This window comes from Streptopelia decaocto (assembly GCF_964273445.1).
Source record: "Streptopelia decaocto genome assembly, chromosome: 1".
Lineage (NCBI taxonomy): Eukaryota > Metazoa > Chordata > Aves > Columbiformes > Columbidae > Streptopelia > Streptopelia decaocto.
Window position 1 is genome coordinate 193,254,166 of NC_138663.1, and position 20,169 is coordinate 193,274,334.

General features: G+C 38.4%; 1 protein-coding gene across 9 annotated transcripts in view; it reads right to left on the reverse strand.

The window, feature by feature from the left end:
* Nucleotides 1-20,169, reverse strand: part of ZMYM2 (zinc finger MYM-type containing 2) — an 88,962-nt gene that overhangs the window by 17,918 nt on the left and 50,875 nt on the right. For all 9 annotated transcript variants that reach the window (XM_082044266.1, XM_082044262.1, XM_082044267.1 and 6 more), the window contains 3 exons: nt 8,460-8,632; nt 2,654-2,819; nt 1,685-1,719 (listed from right to left, as the gene is read on the reverse strand). In XM_082044266.1, coding sequence (XP_081900392.1) covers nt 1,685-1,719; nt 2,654-2,819; nt 8,460-8,632 — 374 coding nt within the window. The remainder of the gene's footprint in view (nt 1-1,684; nt 1,720-2,653; nt 2,820-8,459; nt 8,633-20,169) is intronic.

Below are 20,169 nucleotides of genomic sequence, written 5' to 3' on the forward strand. Positions count from 1 at the left end.
AGTTGATACTTTTCATATAAAAGCTACTGAACAGGAAGCTCATAACAGCACCAAATATTATTCTTTAATTGCAAGCTGTTCTACATTTCTAGCAATGAGCTGCCACTGCCAGGAACGTAACAGTTGTATTTTGCACAGTCAGAGCTACCACTTTGATTAACAACTTCTGGCTCATTTGCCTTTTTTTTCTTTTTCTTTTTAATTTTTTTTTTAAATTTACTATACTCTTAAGATATTCTTTTAACATTCTTGTCTAAATGAAAGTGTCATTTAAGCTCTAACTTTAAAATAATTGTAGCTGTAAAAAGAATTCACTATAAGTAACACAGCAAACTTTTGGCTCAAGGTCTAACCTTCTTGAACTATGCTATAATCCAAAGCTCATATTTTTAAAATGTATGCCTAAATGAAATTTTGCTAAACAATTTTTTAATGCCTAAAGTATGAACTCCGAGCTCCCCCTGCTGGCTCTACTATAGTGACAACAAATACTTGGGGACATCATATAATGCTCCAACCGCATCCCCACAGTCAACAAGTAAAACCCTCTTGTTCCAGACATGGTTTTTGTCCCCTAGCACCTGTTTTAGAACCTGATTTGAGAAACAGGCTGTCATTTTCGTCTGGTAATATGTACTAAGATTAGTCCCACATATCCTTTTAAATATAGAAAGTCAAGTCATAGGAACAGCAGTAGACTACTTCACAGAGGAGTGCACTTGTAAAATATATTAAAAAATATAGTATCACACATACCTTTTATATGATTTTTAAACATTTATGGACTGAATTAGTATCACTCAACATAAAATAGTATGTTTGCAATATGACAGTTTAGCTTGTCTGATGTCTAGTTAACTAAACAATCTTATTTTCTGTGTTTTTCATTAATATATTTTATAATGCCATCAAACACTTCCACTTAAATCTAGGATTTACCTTGGAGAAGCCTATTCACATTAAAAAGGTGAGTCAATTTTTTCATGGAAAAATAGGCAGTTCTGAGATCTCCCAAGTGACAAACAAAACAAAACAAACCTAAGTTTCAAACAAAATACACTAAGCTAACTGAAAAAGAGCCCAAAAAACCCAACCAAAAACCCATCACCACCACCACACTTTTGACAGGCTGACAAAAACTGGAACTGCAAAGGAAGGCTGCTGCTCCACTCGTGATCCCACCCGCCCAGACAAACCTGCACAAGGTTAAGCTTCCCTCCTCTGCCACCTGCAAAGTCAGTCAGACCTTGAGCACCAATTATTCTGCTCTTGGGAATTGTAAGTTAAGACCTGCAGCTTTATTTTCAGTCTTTCAAAGCTGAGATATAATCTTAGTATTTTAACTGACCAGTGAAATTCTTTTCTCTTTCTACACTCAATAAATACACCTAATTAGTCGAAACACGTGAACAAAATGCACATAGTTTGTGGATTAACTTTTAACCAACACTTTCATAGACTATAGACATAAAATACATAGCTGATGATTTGATTTCCCAGAAGATGCTGAAAATACAAAATATGAACATCCAAAAATTTAATTACAACTACCAACTCCATAAATTTAGCTTAGAATCATTCAAAGTTACTGGGTTTTTTAAAATAACATCCCTTTAAGCTACCACATTCTTAAATTTTAAATATATCTAATTCTGTTACACATGTATTAAATGTATGTACTTACTGTTAGTTTTGTTCGAGGGGTTTGACAGCCCTGATCTAAAAACGTAAGAAAACATTTTTAGAAATTTCTTCCCCTTTTTCAGAATGAAAGAAAACGTCAGTGAGCAATTCAGACAACATCTGTCATTAGGATAACATTGAATTAACGGCACCGATTAGTACTGTATCGCAGGAGAGAAATGCACATAAGACTTTGCATTTGTAGGCACCTCACTACTCCAGCATTGAACTGCACACAAAGGCAAACGCTAAACCAGTGCTCTATCCAGATGTGAATACAGCCTCTTCCAGAAAAGTAATGACCAAAACGTTCAAATATTAAAATGGCCATGCAAAGAAGTTGTGTTGCTATAATTACACTAATTAAAAAGATGATTTATTTGAACTTTGCCTGACTTGCCATGTAAATCACATAAACGTGCATTCAGCCCCCATCAACAAATTTAAATGGTACTATTGCCAACAAGAAAAAAAAAAAGCAATATATTCCTTTTATCTAGATACTTTCATTCCATTCTCATGTAGTTCCATATAATTTATTTCAATTCCATTTAATTTATTTATTTTTTCATTCACAGTGCATTTATCTGTTCTGTGACCAAAACACATTTTGAAAAGAAATATTTCCACAGAGCAAGTAATGACAAACCAGAGCACAATGGAAGAGGAAAATACTTTCTGTCCCCATTATGATGTGATGGGAAAACTACACTTAACCTAAAAAGATTTGTTTTTTAAAAAGTGAATTCAAAACTGTTTCATTACCTGACAGTGTTTCAGCTCTTGAAAAAGCAACCAAGAGCTAAGATAAAAAATAGCAAGCAGCTCAAGGATGTCTCTGATAATAAAAGAAAAAAGGGTAATCTCTAACACAGTTTATTACAACAAATCAGTAATTCACGCAGCTTTAAATTTTTCATTTAAAGGAAGCATGTTGTTTGCCATTTAGCGGCCATAAAGCAGCACGTACCGTAGTGTAAGTTCTCGGGTCCTTTTTGGGTTGCGAGATTTGGTTCGTTTTGTTGGCAGTAGAAACGGAGCAAGCAGTGCTGATCACAGAAGTGTTTCATCTCACCACGCCACTGCACTTTCTCTTTGAGAGTTCCTTGAGACTTACAACAGTCACATCGCGCAGCCTTAATGCAAAGGAAGATTTGGACATTTTTAAACAAGCCTTGGAAAAAAATTATTTCTACATTTTAAAAGGTTATGTTTTTAAGAGTACTAAAGAATCATTACTGCTACAGTTAAGTCTCGCTCATGTTGGCTCCACGGTAGTTACCCTGCCTTGTAACCCGCGTGTACGGGCACATCTGCCACTTTATTTTCAACTGTCTGCTGGGGTTAACACGCAGAATGAATCTGCTTTGTTTCAGTGAGTCTTTACTAAGTCTTTAAAAATTGCTCATTTCTAGGCAGTCGGCAAAAAATGAATTCTGTGTATCAATTTTAATTAATTTCACTGAAGCATTTTGCAAAACAAGAGCAGAAGGTGACTGAGTCTCAGTAATGACTCGCTTGAACTGAGAACGAGTTGTTTTTTCCCCCCAAAGTTTGGTTTGGGTTTTAAGTCATAACAGAATCACTTCTCTAGGTATCAAATCAGAGCCCTTTAGTGTAAATAATTTTTATATTTTCATTATTTCAGTAGTTCAACAACAATTTAAGTTTCCAATTATTTAGTTCATAAACAACAATAGCTCTCAAACTAAAGAAGTTTCCACAAAATCTAGTTAGCATACAACTTGAAATTCAAAACTTCAATCTTCTGTAGCCCAAGCTAAACATTTAAGTAACACATCTTTCACCAGCCTACATGATATTTTCATGAGGTATCACTAAGACAGACTTTGTTTTTCTCCAAAATAGATTCCACAGAATTTAACTAGCCACACTATAAATTATCGGTACAGTGGTAGCCCCAGTTTAAGATCTTCAAGTAAGCAAAGAATTGTTAGCACTGCTGCTCCCCTTGGTATTGCTTGCAACCTCCATTCTAAAGCAGTCCTTAAAAAAATAAAAGCTTTATGGATGCTCGGGAATCAAAAATAACTCAACCTGATATTATAGCCAAGAGAGGAAGAGGGAAATTATGATAGTATGCAACATAAAACATTAATACATAAAACCATACACAACGTTGCAATTATTCACAAGGCTCTGATGGCTAAAAAAAAAAAGTCCAACTGTAGTTCTCACGACTCAAAAAGAAGTATGATCAGGCCAATTAATTCAAAGTTTAAAAGTAATTAAGCGTTGAATTCCTTCTCTGTACTTGAACAGTGCAGCACCATCCTCTGGCAATATAGGACGTTCAGCTCTCGCTTGTAACTTTCAAATATTTAAGCTGCTACAGAGAGAGACTCAGCTCTAAGAGTATAGCCAGCTTTAAATTGAGAGCAATTAAAGCTGTGGTTTCAGGATGACCCCACACTAATCACCAGGTGCCCCTGGAAGGGCAGGTATATCTGGTCCCCCTCGTCCGTGCAGGGTCTGCAGTGATGCTTCTGCACCCACCGGTACCCGGGGACCCCGCAGCACCACATCACCTCCAGCCTCCCTCCGGTTTTGTTCTGTTTGTCACTTTGACTTTCTGCTGATGCTGATCCATGGTTCATTTTGCAGCAGAGTGGGACAAAACAGCAAGTAAGTTGTATTCTTGGAAAGAAGTGGGGAAAAAGATGAAGTGTGGAGTGTTGACAAAATAGCCTAGATTTATCAGTTCAGGGAAACTGCAAATTCACAGCTTCAATGCAAATGCATCTTCCAAAGCCAGCAAAAGGCTGAAATACCAGTAGAAAAAAAAAAAGTATAATTCACTCTATTCTGACCTGCTGCACACTGCTTGACTATCAACGCGCCATTCTCTGCTCCGTTTTCCCTCTCCTTCAAAGAAAGAAGACGGTGATTAATCTTGTCAAAATACAGCAACTACAGCCTTCCTGCAACTGTTTTCTTCCTCTCCTGGTTCTGCTCTTTTGTTTAGGCCTTTGAATAAGTGTATTATTGTCTCTCCTGGGCTGCTACTAAGGTATTGAGGTGAAAAAAATTTGTTTTACTTCCACACGGGAATGATGATTCCCTAGCAAGTCCAGGATTCATTTATAAGGATGCTTCACTACTTATCTCTACATTTACTACACCATAATTCTGCAGTCATGCTTTAGTCAATACTACACACCCTTCCATGCACTGAAGCCTCCTACTACCTGCCTGACCATGAAACTAACTGAAACCAAAAGTGTAACAATGATTTTTCTCTCCTTCTTTCTTTCCTTCCTTCCAGCACTATATGTTGATTGAATCTCCAAAATATCTGCTTTCAGGTCTGTTCTACCTCTGTGTTTCCAAAAGTCCATCTCTGTGCACCAATTGCATGTTAACTCTTCCGTCACTCGTGACTGTTGGTCCAAATATTTTCCCAGGTCCAACTTCAACATGTTCAAATGGGCATAGTGATTAGTATAAATCACTTATGTTTGCCCCAAACCTGGTTTAAAAACAAAGTTTTCACATATGGGGCTTTTATTTATCTTTTAATCCTCCAGTGACCAATTCCTAAATGCTCTCCAGTGGTGTGGACTGGTATTAATCTGACTTAATCTTAGCTGGCTATTCTGAGTTCAATCCACAATAAATAGGAAGCAAGAGATGTTACAAGAATGAGTGACTGTAAGAGGAAGGAGATCAACCGTTCTGCAACAGGACCTGTTTTAAATTGGGATGCCTAACGATGCAATGGCTAAACTCGGACAACAGAAATTCCACAAGGTTGTCTTGCTGCCTTTACTATTTAGATTAACGCTGGCTCCATTGTTTCAACTTTTACCACTGTTGACCATCACTGCTTTCTGGGCTCACCAGCCACAATCATTTTTCTATGCCTTACACTGTAGTTCCCCATCTCCTCCTCAAGTCTTTGTGGAACACATCTGACCTCCACTGAATATACAGTCATCAACGTACCTGCTCAGTCCAACCAGTATTCCACTGTAACCTTGAATCACCTGTAAGCACACGTCAGCTGTAGTATTTTCAGCAATGTTTCACAATGTATATTTAAAGAAACAGATTTCTATCCTGTTCTCAGATCTGTATACTCTTTTTCAAGGTACTTTCAATGTTCTAGTGTAAGTAACATCAAATGATTGAAACTGCCATCAAGCATCAGGTTACTAAAATATTTCTATCAAAATTTTGCAGGCATTTTTCAGATAAACATCCAAATCATGGCATGTATTTGAAGTTTACAGAAGAAGCTCAAATAACTTAGGTAGCTAACCTCAAGACAACACAAATGTTACTTGTCTTAGAGGTGCATGGACACCATAAAGTAGAAGTTTCCTCAGAACTTGGCACCAACTGGTAACTGTAGCTGTCACCCAACAGATCATTAGGACTGAAATATTCTTTTACATTTCAATTCCTCATATTAGGTTTGAAGAAAACTTTTAGGTAAGTCTGATGTGCTTCTAATACATCTAAATAACAGTCTGTTGTGCTTTTATCACTACCTTCTTCTGGCTTTTTGAGAAGAGAATTTTGGCATTTAGGGAAGCTCTCCTATAATACTTAATTATTTTTAAAAGTTAAGATGTTTTCCAGATAATACTACATGAGAAAGATGTGTCTATAAAAAAAAGTAGACAAAGAAGATGGAGACAAACACTTGTTTAATGAACACAATGCTGGTGTTAAAACATTACTGGGTTATTACTACTTATTTCTCTTCACGTATACATTCATTAAAACTCCAAAATAACAGCGGACATTGCATAAATGAGACAAAGCTCATACATATGTAACTATTCTTTTAAGAATCTAACAGACAAAACAGCAAATGAAGTACAAATTTGGGGAGGGGTCCATATCTATTTTGTCTTCCTATATTCTGATCATTACCTATTTACGGCTAGGTAAGAATATCAGCTAACAATGCACTACCAAATCAAGGTATCTGGGGTGACTACTTATAAAAGAGCGAGAAGCTACCAGAAAGGATGTAATGGAAAAAGACAAAGAGACAATTTTAGCAAAATACCCAACTTCCCAAAACCTATTATTACATGTCTTCCCTATGTAATAAAACCCAAACTTTTATAACCAGAATTGAATTATGAAATGGCTTTAAGAAGTATTTGGGAAAGAAAAAAAATTACAATTCAACATCACTTAACACTAGTTCCACTAACAAGCTTAAGATTCAAAAAGTAAAAATATCTAACACTTCAGTACCATCAAAAGTATCAAAAATCAGTAGTTACTAGCAAGTCTGTTTATATGAAATTGCCTTTTCATGGCATCATGTCTAACTTTCCTGTACTACAGGACCAACATGATTTCTTAGGCAACTTAATGGGCCAATCAAATTATTGCCTTATCCCACGGATCAGGAGGATAACCTGAAGTCAGAGTTTTCAAGTGGTTCTCAAACCTGATTCAGAGTACAAGCTTCCATAGAAGGTTAAGCATATGAATCTAGTTCGGTATGCACACCCTCAGCCTATATTCTTTCCTGAACTGACGACAGATTTCTAAGGCACACCACAGCTTTATTACGTCCTCTGTCAGAAGGCACTTTTAATGCAGGGTTAAATTTCACCTCATACCCCAAGTTTTAAGGCATATGGGTTAAATATTATTATATTAACATTTTAGTGAGATTAAGAATTCCGCAGCCAAGCTTCGTCACCCTATTTTCACATTAGACAGAAGAAATTAATTCTGGTCTTCAGTAGTTTTATTTCAGGAATGTCTAAGAGGACCCCTCATACATTATTCAAAATAAAGACTTAACAGTGTTTGGCTGTAACGATTCTGGAACCAGCCATTCCAAAATATCAGATATGTCTTCAGATTCGGCTCTTTTATAGTAGGTAGATCATCTTGAATTACAGGACTTGTATCTAGCCCTCTAGCATTTCAAGCTTTTTATTGCCTTCCAGGCTGTGCACAGGTAAGGTGATGAATTTTGTGCTGTCTTTTTTTTTGTAATTGCATCCACCAGTGTAGTTCTTGTTTTGATTATCAGTGTAGCTTTCCAAGATGTTCACACCAGACATCAACTATTTTATCCATGGTACTAATCGCAGGTTAAACCCAGTCCAATTTCACCTTTATTTCTTTCAAAACATGAAAACAAAAAACCTCTTAATGTGAACTCTTTGCTGGTTGTGCTTCACAAGGTAGTTAAGCTTCCAGAGATTTAGAAACAGATGCCATCTGTTGGATTTAAACTTTTATTAGAAATCCATTTGGTCTTGCTTTTCCCTTTGGCATCCTTTCCATTGGGGAATACTGAACAATCAAAGCCTCTGCAGTTCAAACTGTGGGAGAAGGGAAAAGGCAAAAAAGGAGGCAAAAACAGGAACAAGAAAGATTCTGCTAACCTAGTTTATCATCAGTCAAGTCAAGGTTTCATCCAGTTGCTATTAACAGTGTTTTCAACATTCTGAATACCCATTTAAGAGGTTTTGACAAGAAAAATATGGCATCAATTGAGGATAAAAAAATGGAATTGTAAAGTAACAAATATACATAGTAATTTCTTGGTTTTCTGTGACAAGACTTCCTTGTCAAATGAATTAATAAAATCAGATGGTAGAAATGATGCTCTAAGAAAATTCAAATGATGAAATTAATACATTTGCTTATTGTGTAGCAAATGCTTTGCTGAAGTAAGCTATATTTGCTGCACGGTCCTTGAGATATCCTCACATGTGCATTTTTGGTTTTTTTAACTGTGGAGCTCTCGTCAAAAATTCTGAGTTACTTGCCTTGTAGTACCAGTCCTGAAATTTTTTACAGCACTCTTCACTGCAGAAATCTCTCACTACACCATCAAGTTCCTTAGTTGCTCCCTTTTTGCACAGCTGTGAGCAGTAATTACAAGTAACACATCTCAGTCCTAACCGTCTTGCAAAGTCTTGTTTATAAAGCAGCTTGCAGCCTGGAAACAGATTTTAAACATTAGGAACAAAGTAATTTTTACAGAGAGATAGCACAGTTAAGATTAAATATTGAAAATTAAATTAATAAAACAACAGCTAACAATTGGGGCTTCAGCCAAATTCAGGTCGCATAATGGACTATATTTCAAGACATTGTTACCTGAATACCTTTCCTGCACAAATCTACATCTTTTTCAAAACATCATGCTTGAATCTGTGCTTATCAAATCCCTGAATAAACAATCAGAAAAAATACATAATTTTCTTTTCATATAGATCCATGCAAAAGCATTGACTTGGAATTACATTGCTCAGTGACATATGCTCAGAATGCTAGATAGCTAGACAATGATGAAAAGATATTTTACGATAGACAACACTAGCCACTAAAACAATACACCTGTCTTCAAGGATCAACTTATTTCTACTACTACTTTCATTCATATTAATACAACAAACCACTTAAAGACAACGCATTAATTTTTAAGAACACTAAGGTACAAGATGACCTAAGAACTGAAGAGTTTCTTAAAAGATATAACTATAAAGTAAGCCATGATCAGTACTGAGGATAATTATGCAATGATAGGAGTTTACATATGAATTTTGTGTAGGATATGTATTCAATGAATCTTTTATTTTTTCTTTTCACGTGAGGTTTGGGGTTTTTTTGCATTTGCTATGCAGTCATAATTTCAAGGTTGCCATAATGAGAGCTATATTCTTCAATCTGATCCTGCCTCAAGCAAATTAGAAAATATTTTCGAACATATTAAATGCATTAAAATATGAACGCTGCAGCTATTAGACATGCTATTTTGAGAACAAAATGTATTTAAACTACCATGTATCTCTGTAATTGTGCTGATTTTACAGAAGAGAACAGCATGAGAAGATGAAGTAACTGTATTAAACACTGGAGGGATGAGATAACATCTACCGAGACCTTCCATCTAAGGTACTGCACCTGTTTTTATGTTCTCCCAAATATCACAGCACCACCAAGGCCAGAGTTCAAGTCTTCCAAGGGCCCGTGCTGCTTGGGCATATAGTCTAACACAGACAGTTATGAAACTCAATACGTAACATAGATGCTGCACTTCCTCTGGCACACAGAATACAAAAATACTATAATTATAAGGTATTCAGCAAATCTAATTCAGTGAGTTGTGCTGTTGTCTATTAGGGTAGAATTTCACATGTGTAAAACTGACATAGTATTTTAAAATAACTAAAAGCACAAGAATGCAAGTGGAAGCTGCAGCAGACAGCTTCTTCCAAAAGCAAGAGTTTTCATTTGTGATTCTATAAGGTTTGCTAACGAATTAAATTTGCTAGCAATGTCTAAACAATACAATTATAAAATATCATACAAATAAGATACTGCACGTAATAACTCTGTTTTAAACTGGGGTGTTTTTTTTAGTTATATATCCGATTGACAACACAATTTTTAAAATTACTAAGAGAATGGAAGTGCCAACTCAAGCAATTGTCCTTACAGCGCAAATTATTTGGATGTTAAATACAATGCTCTGAAAGAAATAACAATCCTGAAGACATCAGTGTGCGCAAGCTATTAGTTAAAAGTATCCATTAAAGCACTGAAAATTTCTTGCCAGTATTTTTTCCTGCTGTCTGTATCTCTTGTTACTGTACAGGGCATCAGATTGTTTCCGTAACTTTACAATTCAGTGACAGCTCAGCACCAAAATGTACCCTCCTCTTCGGCTGTGCCTTAGAAGAGCCATTCAGTGCTGCATCAACCTTTCAAGATCACAGATCAGTGGAAGTGCTCTACTACCAACCAGGTAAGCTACGTGCACCTGGCTAAACAATCTACAAAAAGGAATGGGCAAAACTGACATTTTTCTTGACTGCTACACTACAGAAGTAAAATTGAAGAAGATACTGCTGTTGCATTAAGAAGAAGTTATCAGGTAAGAAATTTTCCATTCTACAGTCAAACATCTCCCACTTCGCTGTGACTCATGGAAAATAATAAGCAGTGAACATTAAGCAAAGGAAAACAAAAAGTCCAAAATTCCAGCCCTTAAGACGAAATGCCTGAAGAACATGGGTGTTTTTTTAATAGATAACTGACTGCAAGGCTTCTTGCTGAAGAAGGCCTCTACAGAAGACAGAAAATCCATCTTTATAAAACCTTAGATGTTGACAGAAGATAGCTGCAACCCTGAAGATTTCCAAAATGGAAGTACAGGCTTTTCTTTCTACAACATCATGAGCAAAATTCTTCAGATTTGTCTCATGCTTTTTAATGTGTTTGTGATACGTAACTTAATCCACCTGATCACAGAACATTTGGCTGCTTCAATAACTTGTCACTTCAGACAAAGGGAAAACAAAACACCTTTCTTTTTTCAGGATGTGTTTTAATTAGGTCTTTGGTACTCTGTGCATATCCAGGATATAACTTTTTATTCTAATGCTATAGCTTTGATTGGAATAGTGAGACTTGCTTTGAAGTATGGAAAAGGCATTTACCTCTAGCAAAACATATTCTGAGCTGAAATAATTTGCTCTTCACGGTTAATGATGTAAATCCTGAATCAACAGAGCAGTATCATCCATGCTGGCTTTGCAGATGTGACAAGAAGTGGGCTTTAACTGACAGTACATTGTGCATGAGTAGTACAAAAAGCACTGGTTGTCTGATCTTTCCAATATCAACACTAAAATCCTGAGGGTTTGCTCAGTCTAACTCCCCCAGGGACTTGAGGTTCATGAGTATAAGCACTGCCTAAGACAAACAGCTGACAGCCCTAACATTTTGTTCAAAAATATACAAGTAAAATCCTAAGCTCCTCGGGATTTCTCCTGTAACACCAGACACACAAGTTACAGTGTGACCAGAAGAAAATTTCTAGTGCTTTGAAGTGATTCTACAAGAAAATAGCTCTTGATAAATTTGAAGAAAAATGTAAGTGCAGGTCATTTGGTTCAAGCTACACGGGTAAGCAATTATGTTCTTTAGCAAAGTTCTAAGAGTAGACCAACCTGCAAGTCAACTGTCTTGGAGAGACCATTAAGGAACATTTTCAGATGACGTATCTCAACTCAAAATTTGAACCAGGAAAAAAGACAAGTAGCTGAGTATCTGTTAAATCCATGTAACATATCCTTAGTTATGCTATTAGAACTCTGGTTTCCAGGCAAAAGCCAACACAAAACCCAATCCCTTCCAACAGCCCTGAACTTTGGTTTCCCACATGAACTGTAGAGAGAGGATAAGCATCTGAACAAATGCAACAGAGGTGTTCTGACAGGACAACATGGGAGCAGTTCCTCCAGACCTTTACTTCAGGCATGTTCCAGGTCAAGTGAGCTTCCCTTCTCTCAGCAGTCCCAAGAGCTGCCAGGTCCAGCCCTCCAGAGTGACCCATGGTAGCAAATGCGTTTCACTTGGCTGTCCGCACACTTGGTGCAAGCAAAGCACTAAGAACGTGATCCTATTCCACCAGCAGCATCTATCTGAACTGTGGTATCTTTAGTACATTGACACATCAAGCAACTGTGAAAAAAGAATGCTGAACTAAAACCACTTCCCAAGTCCTCAACGCCAGACAGAGTACAACATTGTGGTGGATGCACTCGACCCCCACTACGACAAACATATTTCACAGAACTCAATTGTTCCATCCTAAAAATGATTAGTTTTTTACCTCTGAAAGGCTGTACTTGTTAGACTACCTTTCTCCTCTGTCAAGCTACATACAAGACTTGCTGTTCTCTCATTAATAACTTCAACTATTATCCTTTAGCAACTTCATCTAGAGAAGAGTAACAACAGGCCTGTCATATCACAAGGCTGTGGTATCAAGAAGCCCACAGCATCACAAGCTAGGTGTTGAAGATTTGTGGAGCTACATTCCATCTCTCTGCTGCCTTTTGTTGCCTCCCTCTGCACTCATTTGAATGCAACAGCTACCTCTTCCACATTCCCATATCCAGTGTCTCTCGCTTCACAGTAAACATCACTATCCTTAAGGAAACAGATTAAAAGCATCCAATTTTGGGTCTTGCTTAGATTACCATTAAAATAGGCCCCATCCTCTCCGAGTAACAGAGACGCTGTGTGTCCTGCTTCCTTCCTTGTCTTCTGCTTAAGAACCTGCTATTATTGTTCAACTCAACTTTTACACATCCTCAGTTTATCCTGATATTTTCTGATATTGGGATACTAATATGAGTGCAAACTGGAACATAGGAGGTTTCACTTAAATATGAGAAGAAACTTCTTCTCAGTGAGGGTGACAGAACACTGGAACAGGCTGCCCAGGGGGGTTGTGGAGTCTCCTTCTCTGAAGACATTCAAAACCTGCCTGGACACCTTCCTGTGTAACCTCATCTGGGTGTTCCTGCTCCGGCAGGGGGATTGGACTAGATGATCTTTTGAGGTCCCTTTCCAATCCCTAACAGTCTCTGATTCGGTGATACTAGCTCCTTCCCTCTCTTCCCTCCTATTCCCATGCAGTTACTCGGTTTCTGCTTGTGCTTAAATTTTTTTCAAGTTAATTATTCTTTCAGATTAATAAAAAGCATCTTTATAAACTTTCTTCTCTTCTGCTCCTAATCTCAGCACCTGGAGTTGTCATAAACCCTTACCTGCAACAGCCAACACTGTCTTTCATTAAAAAACTGTCTCAAACCTCTTCAAAGACACAAGAGTGGAATTAACACCAAAGAACAAAAATTTAACAAGGATCACTGTAATCAAACAATGCACAGGGTTTCACTTGACAGTCTTTACCATGTTAGAAATTAGCTTTCCGTGAACAAAAAAAAAAAATCTCAGATTCAGCACAACCTGTACGCAAATTTAAATTCAAATGATGTTACTTAATAGTATCAATATTCTCCCTCTATAGATAGATGGAAGATGATAAACATATAATGTCTTCCTTAGCACAGTTTTATTTTTTGATGCTTTCAACTACAAGAACACTGACAGAAGTATCAAAACCTGGGTTAACAAGTCAAAATTTTCAAGTCATTCCAGAAGATATGCATCTGCCAAGCACTAATTGGAAACTACATCTACACATTCCTAGTTGTGGAATACCATAAGAACTGAGTCTCCAGCTCTTCCATGTGCATTTGTCTGGAAGTCATGGATCTTTGCTTTCCTTCAGCATCGCCAAGAGCTTTGACTTGGTACTTCTGCAGCGAGGGAGCCTGTTAAGTGAAGAACCAGCAGGGAAGCCCTGTATGTTATGGAGCTGTTTGACTGTTCAGAGCTTGACGATGGTAACAGTGTTGAGTGTTTATAGGTCAGAATTAGAGGGAAGGCAAACAAGGCAGATAAGATGGCAGGAGTCTGTTATAGACCATCCAACCAGGACAAAGAGGCAGATGAAATCCTAGACGCAGCTGGGAGAAGCCTCATGATCATTAGCCCTTGTTCTCACGAGGGATTTCAATTTACCAGATGTTTGCTGGAAATACAACACAGCAGAGAGGAAACAGTCTAGGAGGCTCCTGGAGTACATGGAATACAACTTCCTGACACAGCTGGTCAGTGAGCCTACTAGGGAAGGTGCCACGCTGGACCTGTTGTTTGCGAACAGAGAAGGACTTGTGAGTGGTGTGATGGTTGGAGACTGTCTTGGGCACAGGGATCATTAAATTATAGAGTTTTTCATTTTTGGAGAAGGAGGGGGACCAGCAGTCTACTTTGGAGGGCAGACTTTGGTCTGCTTAGAAGCCTGGTTGACAGAGTCCCTTGAAAGGCAGCTCTGAAAGGCAAAGGAGCCCAGGAAAGCTGGTCTCTCTTCAAGAAGGAAATCTTAGAGGTGCAGGAGCAGGCTGTCCCCATGTGCAGAAAGACAGGCTGGCTGGGAAGAAGACTGGCCTGGCTGAACAGAGAGCTTTGACTGGAACTCAGGAATAAAAGGAAAATTTATGACCTCTGCAAGATCGGGCAGGCAACTCAGTAGGACTACAAAGATGTCACAAAGTCATGCACGGAGAAAATTAGAAGGGCCAAAGCCGAATGAGAGCCGAATCTGGCTACTTCTGTAAAAGACAAGACAAAAACGTTTCTATAAATACACTAGGAAACTAAAGGAGGACCAAGGACAATCTCCATCCTTTATTGGATGTGCAGGGAAACATAGTGACCAAGGATGAAGAAAAGGCTGAGGTACTTAATACCTTCTTTGCCTCAGTCTTTAACAGTAATACCAGTTTTCTCTGGGTACCCAGCCCCCTCAGCTGGAAAACAGGGAGCGGAACGAAGCCCACATAATCCAAGAGGAAACAGCCAGTGACCTGCTACACCACTTAGCCACACACAAGCCTATGGGGCCAGATGGGATGCACCAAAGTTAAGTGAGGGAGATGGTGGAAGTGCTCACCAAGCCACTGTCAATTGTTTATCAGCAGTCCTGGCCAAACAGGAGGTCCCAGTTGACTAGAGATTAGCAAATGTGACACTCATCTACAAGAAAGAGGATCTGGGGAACTACAGGCCTGTCAGTGTGACCTTGGTGCAGGGGAAGGTTATGGAACAGATCCTCCTGAATGCCATCACACAGCACATACAGGACAACCAGGAATCAGGCCCAGTCACTGGGGGTTTATGAAAGGCAGGTCCTACATGACTAACCTGATCCCCTTTTATGACACTGTGACCTGCTTAGTGGATGAGGGAGAGATTATGGACATTGTCTACCTGGACTTCAGTAAAGCCTTTGACACTGTCCCACAGCATTCTCCTGGAGAAACTGGCAGCTCATGGCTTGGACGGGTGTATTCTTTGCTGGATAAAGAACTGGCTGGTTGGCTGGGTCCAAAGAGTTGTGGTGAATGGAGTCAAATTCAGTTGGCAGCCGGTCACAAGTGGTGTTCCCCTGGGTTCAGTGTTGTGGCCGGTTCTGTTTTATCTCTTTATCAATGATCTGGAGGAGGGGATTGAGTGCACCCTCAGTAACTTTGCAGATGACACCAAGTTGGGTGGGAATGTTGATCTGCTCAAGGGTAGGAAGGCCATACAGAGGGATCTGGAAAGGCTGGATCGTTGGGCTGAGGCCAATTGTATGAGGCTCAACAAGGCCAAGTGCCGGGTCCTGCACTTGGGTCACAACAACCCCAGGCAGCGCTACAGGCTCGGGAAGAGTGGCTGGAAAGTGCCTGGTGGAAAAGGACTTGGGGGTGTTGATTGACAGCTGGATGAACATGAGCCAGCAGTGTGCCCAGGTAGCCAAGAAGGCCAACAACATCCTGGCTTGTATCAGGAATAGTGTGGCCAGCAGGACCAGGGCAGTGATCGTCCCCTTGTACTCAGCACTGGTGAGGCTGCACCTCGAATCCTGTGTTCAGATTTGGGCCCCTCACTGCAGGAAAGACATTGAGGTGCTGGAGAGAGTTCAGAGAAGGGCAACAAAGCTGGTGAGAGGTCTGGAGCACAAGTGTGAGGAGGAGCAGCTGAGGGAACTGGGGCTCTTCAGCCTGGAGAAAAGGAGGCTGAGGGGTGAGCTTATTGCTGTCTACAGCTACCTGGAAGGAGGTTGTAGTGTGGAGGGTGTTGGTCTCTTCTCACAAGTAGCAAGTGATAGGACAAGAGGAAATGGCCTCGAGTTGTGCCAGGGGAGGTTTAACTTGGATATTAGGAAAAATTTTTCACAGAAAGGATTGTCAGGCATTGGAACAGGCTGCCCAGGGAAGTGGTTGAGTCACCATTCCTGGAGGTGATTAAAAGATGTATAGATGAGGTTCTTACAGACATGGTTTAGTAGTATACTTGTCAGTGCTAGGATAATGGTTGGACTTGATGGTCTTAAATGTCTTTTTCCAACCTAAATTATTCTATTGTCTTTCCTAGACATACTCTGTTCCAAAACCACTTAATTTCCTGATTTTCTTTTTCCACTTGTTTGTTCTACAATATTGCAAAAGGGCTTATCTCTACTTAGATGAAACGTCACAACTGTTTACATTCAGTTTAATTGCAGATTCCCCAGACACTCATTAGCATACTATCAAGATGACAGCAGAGATGCTGATGTCAAAGCTGTCCTTTATCTGTATTATCCATTTGAAAGGAACACTCAAGCATCAGATAACTGAGGTACTTAACAACTTACTGACCTCCTCCTTCCAAGAAGTAGACTACTGGACATGAATCAGTGTTATTAGAATTTACATTTTAAAATTCTTACAAAGCTTGTCTTATTTAAATCATAACACTTAGTTGTATTAAAAAGATGAATTAAATGCAAAAGAAGTCGACAAGTAAAAGAGTTATGGTGATACTCATCATAAAATAGTTTCATTGCTGGGCTGTCAAAGACTGATTTGTTCTTCTATACCCTCAGAAGTGATATATATATATATACACACACGTATATATATACGTGTGTGTGTGTATATATATATACACACATATATATATATATAAAGGCTAAAAACACAAACCAAAACAAAACCATCAAAACACAAAAAAACCCAACCAACAAACAAACAAACAAATAAAAAACAAAGAAAAAAACACAATATCCCACCAACCCAAAATCAGTAACTTGAACGTTTCCTCAGGATTAAAAACTTGCACGGCCTATCTTCAATTGTCATCCATGCAACTACACGTATATAAAAATCCACAAGCAGCTCTGATCTTCTTGCTTTAGCATGTACAATATATATATTGTGTGTGTGTATATATATATATATATATATTTTACTTAATTTAGATACTGGTACTTTGGAATGAGACACGCTAGTGGCAAAACCCCAGGACAGTTTAATTTCCAATTCTCAAAACCAGGGGAACAAGTTAAACTCTTTCAAGTAGCCTGTTCAGGTTGTTCATCCTTCACATAGCATCTGAGTTTTGGACAGAAACAGAAAAAGCACACTGTATTCCATGAAAGAACAGAAAACCACCTTTCATATGAATGATAAGTCAGTTCTAATTACCTCCTACTGCAATGGAAGTTTCAGCTGGTCACTGCACATTTTTAAATATATCAAGAGAAACATAAATAAACAGAGTTGGAATGAAACTGCCCAGAAATACTGATCCCAGAGACCTTAATGTGGCTGCCAGGGTTTGTGTGTAAATACGTATGTATGTGCATGTGTAAGAAAGCCTCAGGTATGAAGAATATGAGCAGAGGAATTATGACATCTTCACTACTCCAGCTAGGCAGGCACAAGCAGTCAAGGGGTATTTTTGGTTTATCTTATATACACTTTCCCAACAGCTTCCTTGAATATGAACAAATAAACACTTCCGCAGAAATTTCAACACTTGTTGGACTTTTTATCTAGGAGCCTTCTCTTACAAATACACGCCTCAGATTTTCCACTATGTTCCCTTCAATTTCTTCCAAAAACGCCAATAACTGTTGTGACTGAGCACCTTAGGTAATTTTTTCTCAAATCGTAATACATTGTCTTCTGGTGAAGAATAATTGCATGCTCAACAAAATAATCTATGTTGGTGAGGTTTCTTGAACACTTTGCAATACCAAAACCAGCATGGCCTCCAGATTCAACAAGTTTATTTCGTTCATCTACTAGTTCTTCTATTTTACAAACAGTCGGAAGTATTTCTGGAAAAAGGCTATGACATCAAGAAAAAACTGGTGGTGTTTGGGTCCCTGGAGAAGGGGGAAGAGAGAAATCCATCACTGCTGATGATGGAACTTCTATTTGTTGACCTTCACTTTGTCTGAAGACCTGGCCCTTTTCTCCCCACATCACATCTAAACACTGTTAACTCTTGGATTCCACTATTTCCACAGCAATCAATGAAAACAGTCTGTTTTCCTTTAAAATACACGGCCTGGGTTGTTTCTACAGGGCTTCTGTTCAGATTTGAAGTTTCTTTTCATCAGGTAACACAGATAAGCTTTTTTCACATGTATCAGGAAGCAGACCTAAGCTACAGGTAGCAGATGTGTGCCATATTTATTCAAGTTACATTCTACTTAATGGTGCTTTTGGCTACCTTCTCTCTGTTACCCAGTGGTTCAGATCCTCTCAGTAAGCCAATAAGCTCTGTTTTAATGATAATGTTTGGCATATTCATCCTCATAAAGATCATCTTTGCTCTCAAGCTGGCAGTCCAACACACGCAAAACTCAGGACCCGCACTAAGATATCCAGCAATGGATTCCCCCCATTTAGTAACTGTATTCATGCAGGAGAGCATGCTTTTATTTCTTTCTTTCTTTCCTCAAGTTTTCCAAGTGGATATACAAGTCCTCACTTATTTCAGGCCTTCTCATACAGAAATATACCTACAGTAGTAGAAATATGACATAGTACACATTATAAATCTTACTGATTTGTGACAGCCAACAGACTTTAAAAGGAGGGAGTTCTAAGTATTCACAGTAATACCAGCATATACTGTAATCTCCAAGCCAAAAAAAGTTTGCTCGTCTTCAAATATATTCTGTGGAATTGTTTGTTCTAAGAAAAAACTTCTAACTAGATGTTATTGAGCACTGCAATGACACACTGTAAAACTGGGTCTTGCCTTGTCCTTTTTCCTCTCTAGCTATCACTCTGCCTTCCAGAACAGAAGAAGAAAGTAATGATGGCAAAGAAACTTAAGCCACCACAGTCCATTCATCAGACACAAAAGTCTGCAGAGTCCAGAACTCTAAGGGAAGTGCACGGAGGGAAAACTGCTTCCAGCCCCGCACCCCACCCCCCAGGTTAACACAACTCTGCTACAAGTGAACTGGCACATCTGCTGTTTAGCCTGCTTGGAAGCAGAGAATCTTCAGCAAGGTTTATCAAATGATAGTGAAAGTGTTTTATTATAACTGAAGAAAAAAAAAATTTACTATATCCTTCAGAGACAGGTCATCCAAGCTTGTAGTTAAACTTCTACAATCAGGATTAAATATTAATAGCAGTATGAAAAAACAGCTCTCCAGAAGTAGAAAGGATAGGTTCTTATTAACGCTGTATTTTGCTGTTTCTATTGAAATAATATTTTAATGCAACTTCCAAGAAAAATATGCCCATATACCTCCTCCTTAGTTTGTTTTCTTTTTGAAAATCCAAATCATTAGTCAGGAAAATGACAATGATAGCAACCAACATCAACAGGCATCATCAGAGCTGTTGCTTGAATAACCATTCTAAGCCAATGTAGAAAGAATTTCCACTGTTGTATTAAGTTTTAAAAATACTAATTGAAGAGAAAGCTTGGCATTCCTCAGTGCAGCTGGTGCTGGTATAGGCTCTGCTGCATACATTTAAAGTTTTTTTTGGTGCATATGTATATATGCATGTGCATACATACATGTATGTGTATGTACTTATATACACAGACTGAAGAGTGTTGGCTACTCCTTCTTATCCTGGATTAAGTGGTGAAAAACTCAATAAAAGACCAAAAAAGCAGCTCAGATAAATTAAGAGGTACATGCACTAATAACAACAGGTACGTGCATTTCATTAATAATAACAATGAAACTTCTATTTCAGCCTCAAGTACAAAAAAATAAGTTGTTACCTTAAATTTTAACATTAAATGTTAATGTGGTAAGTCAAC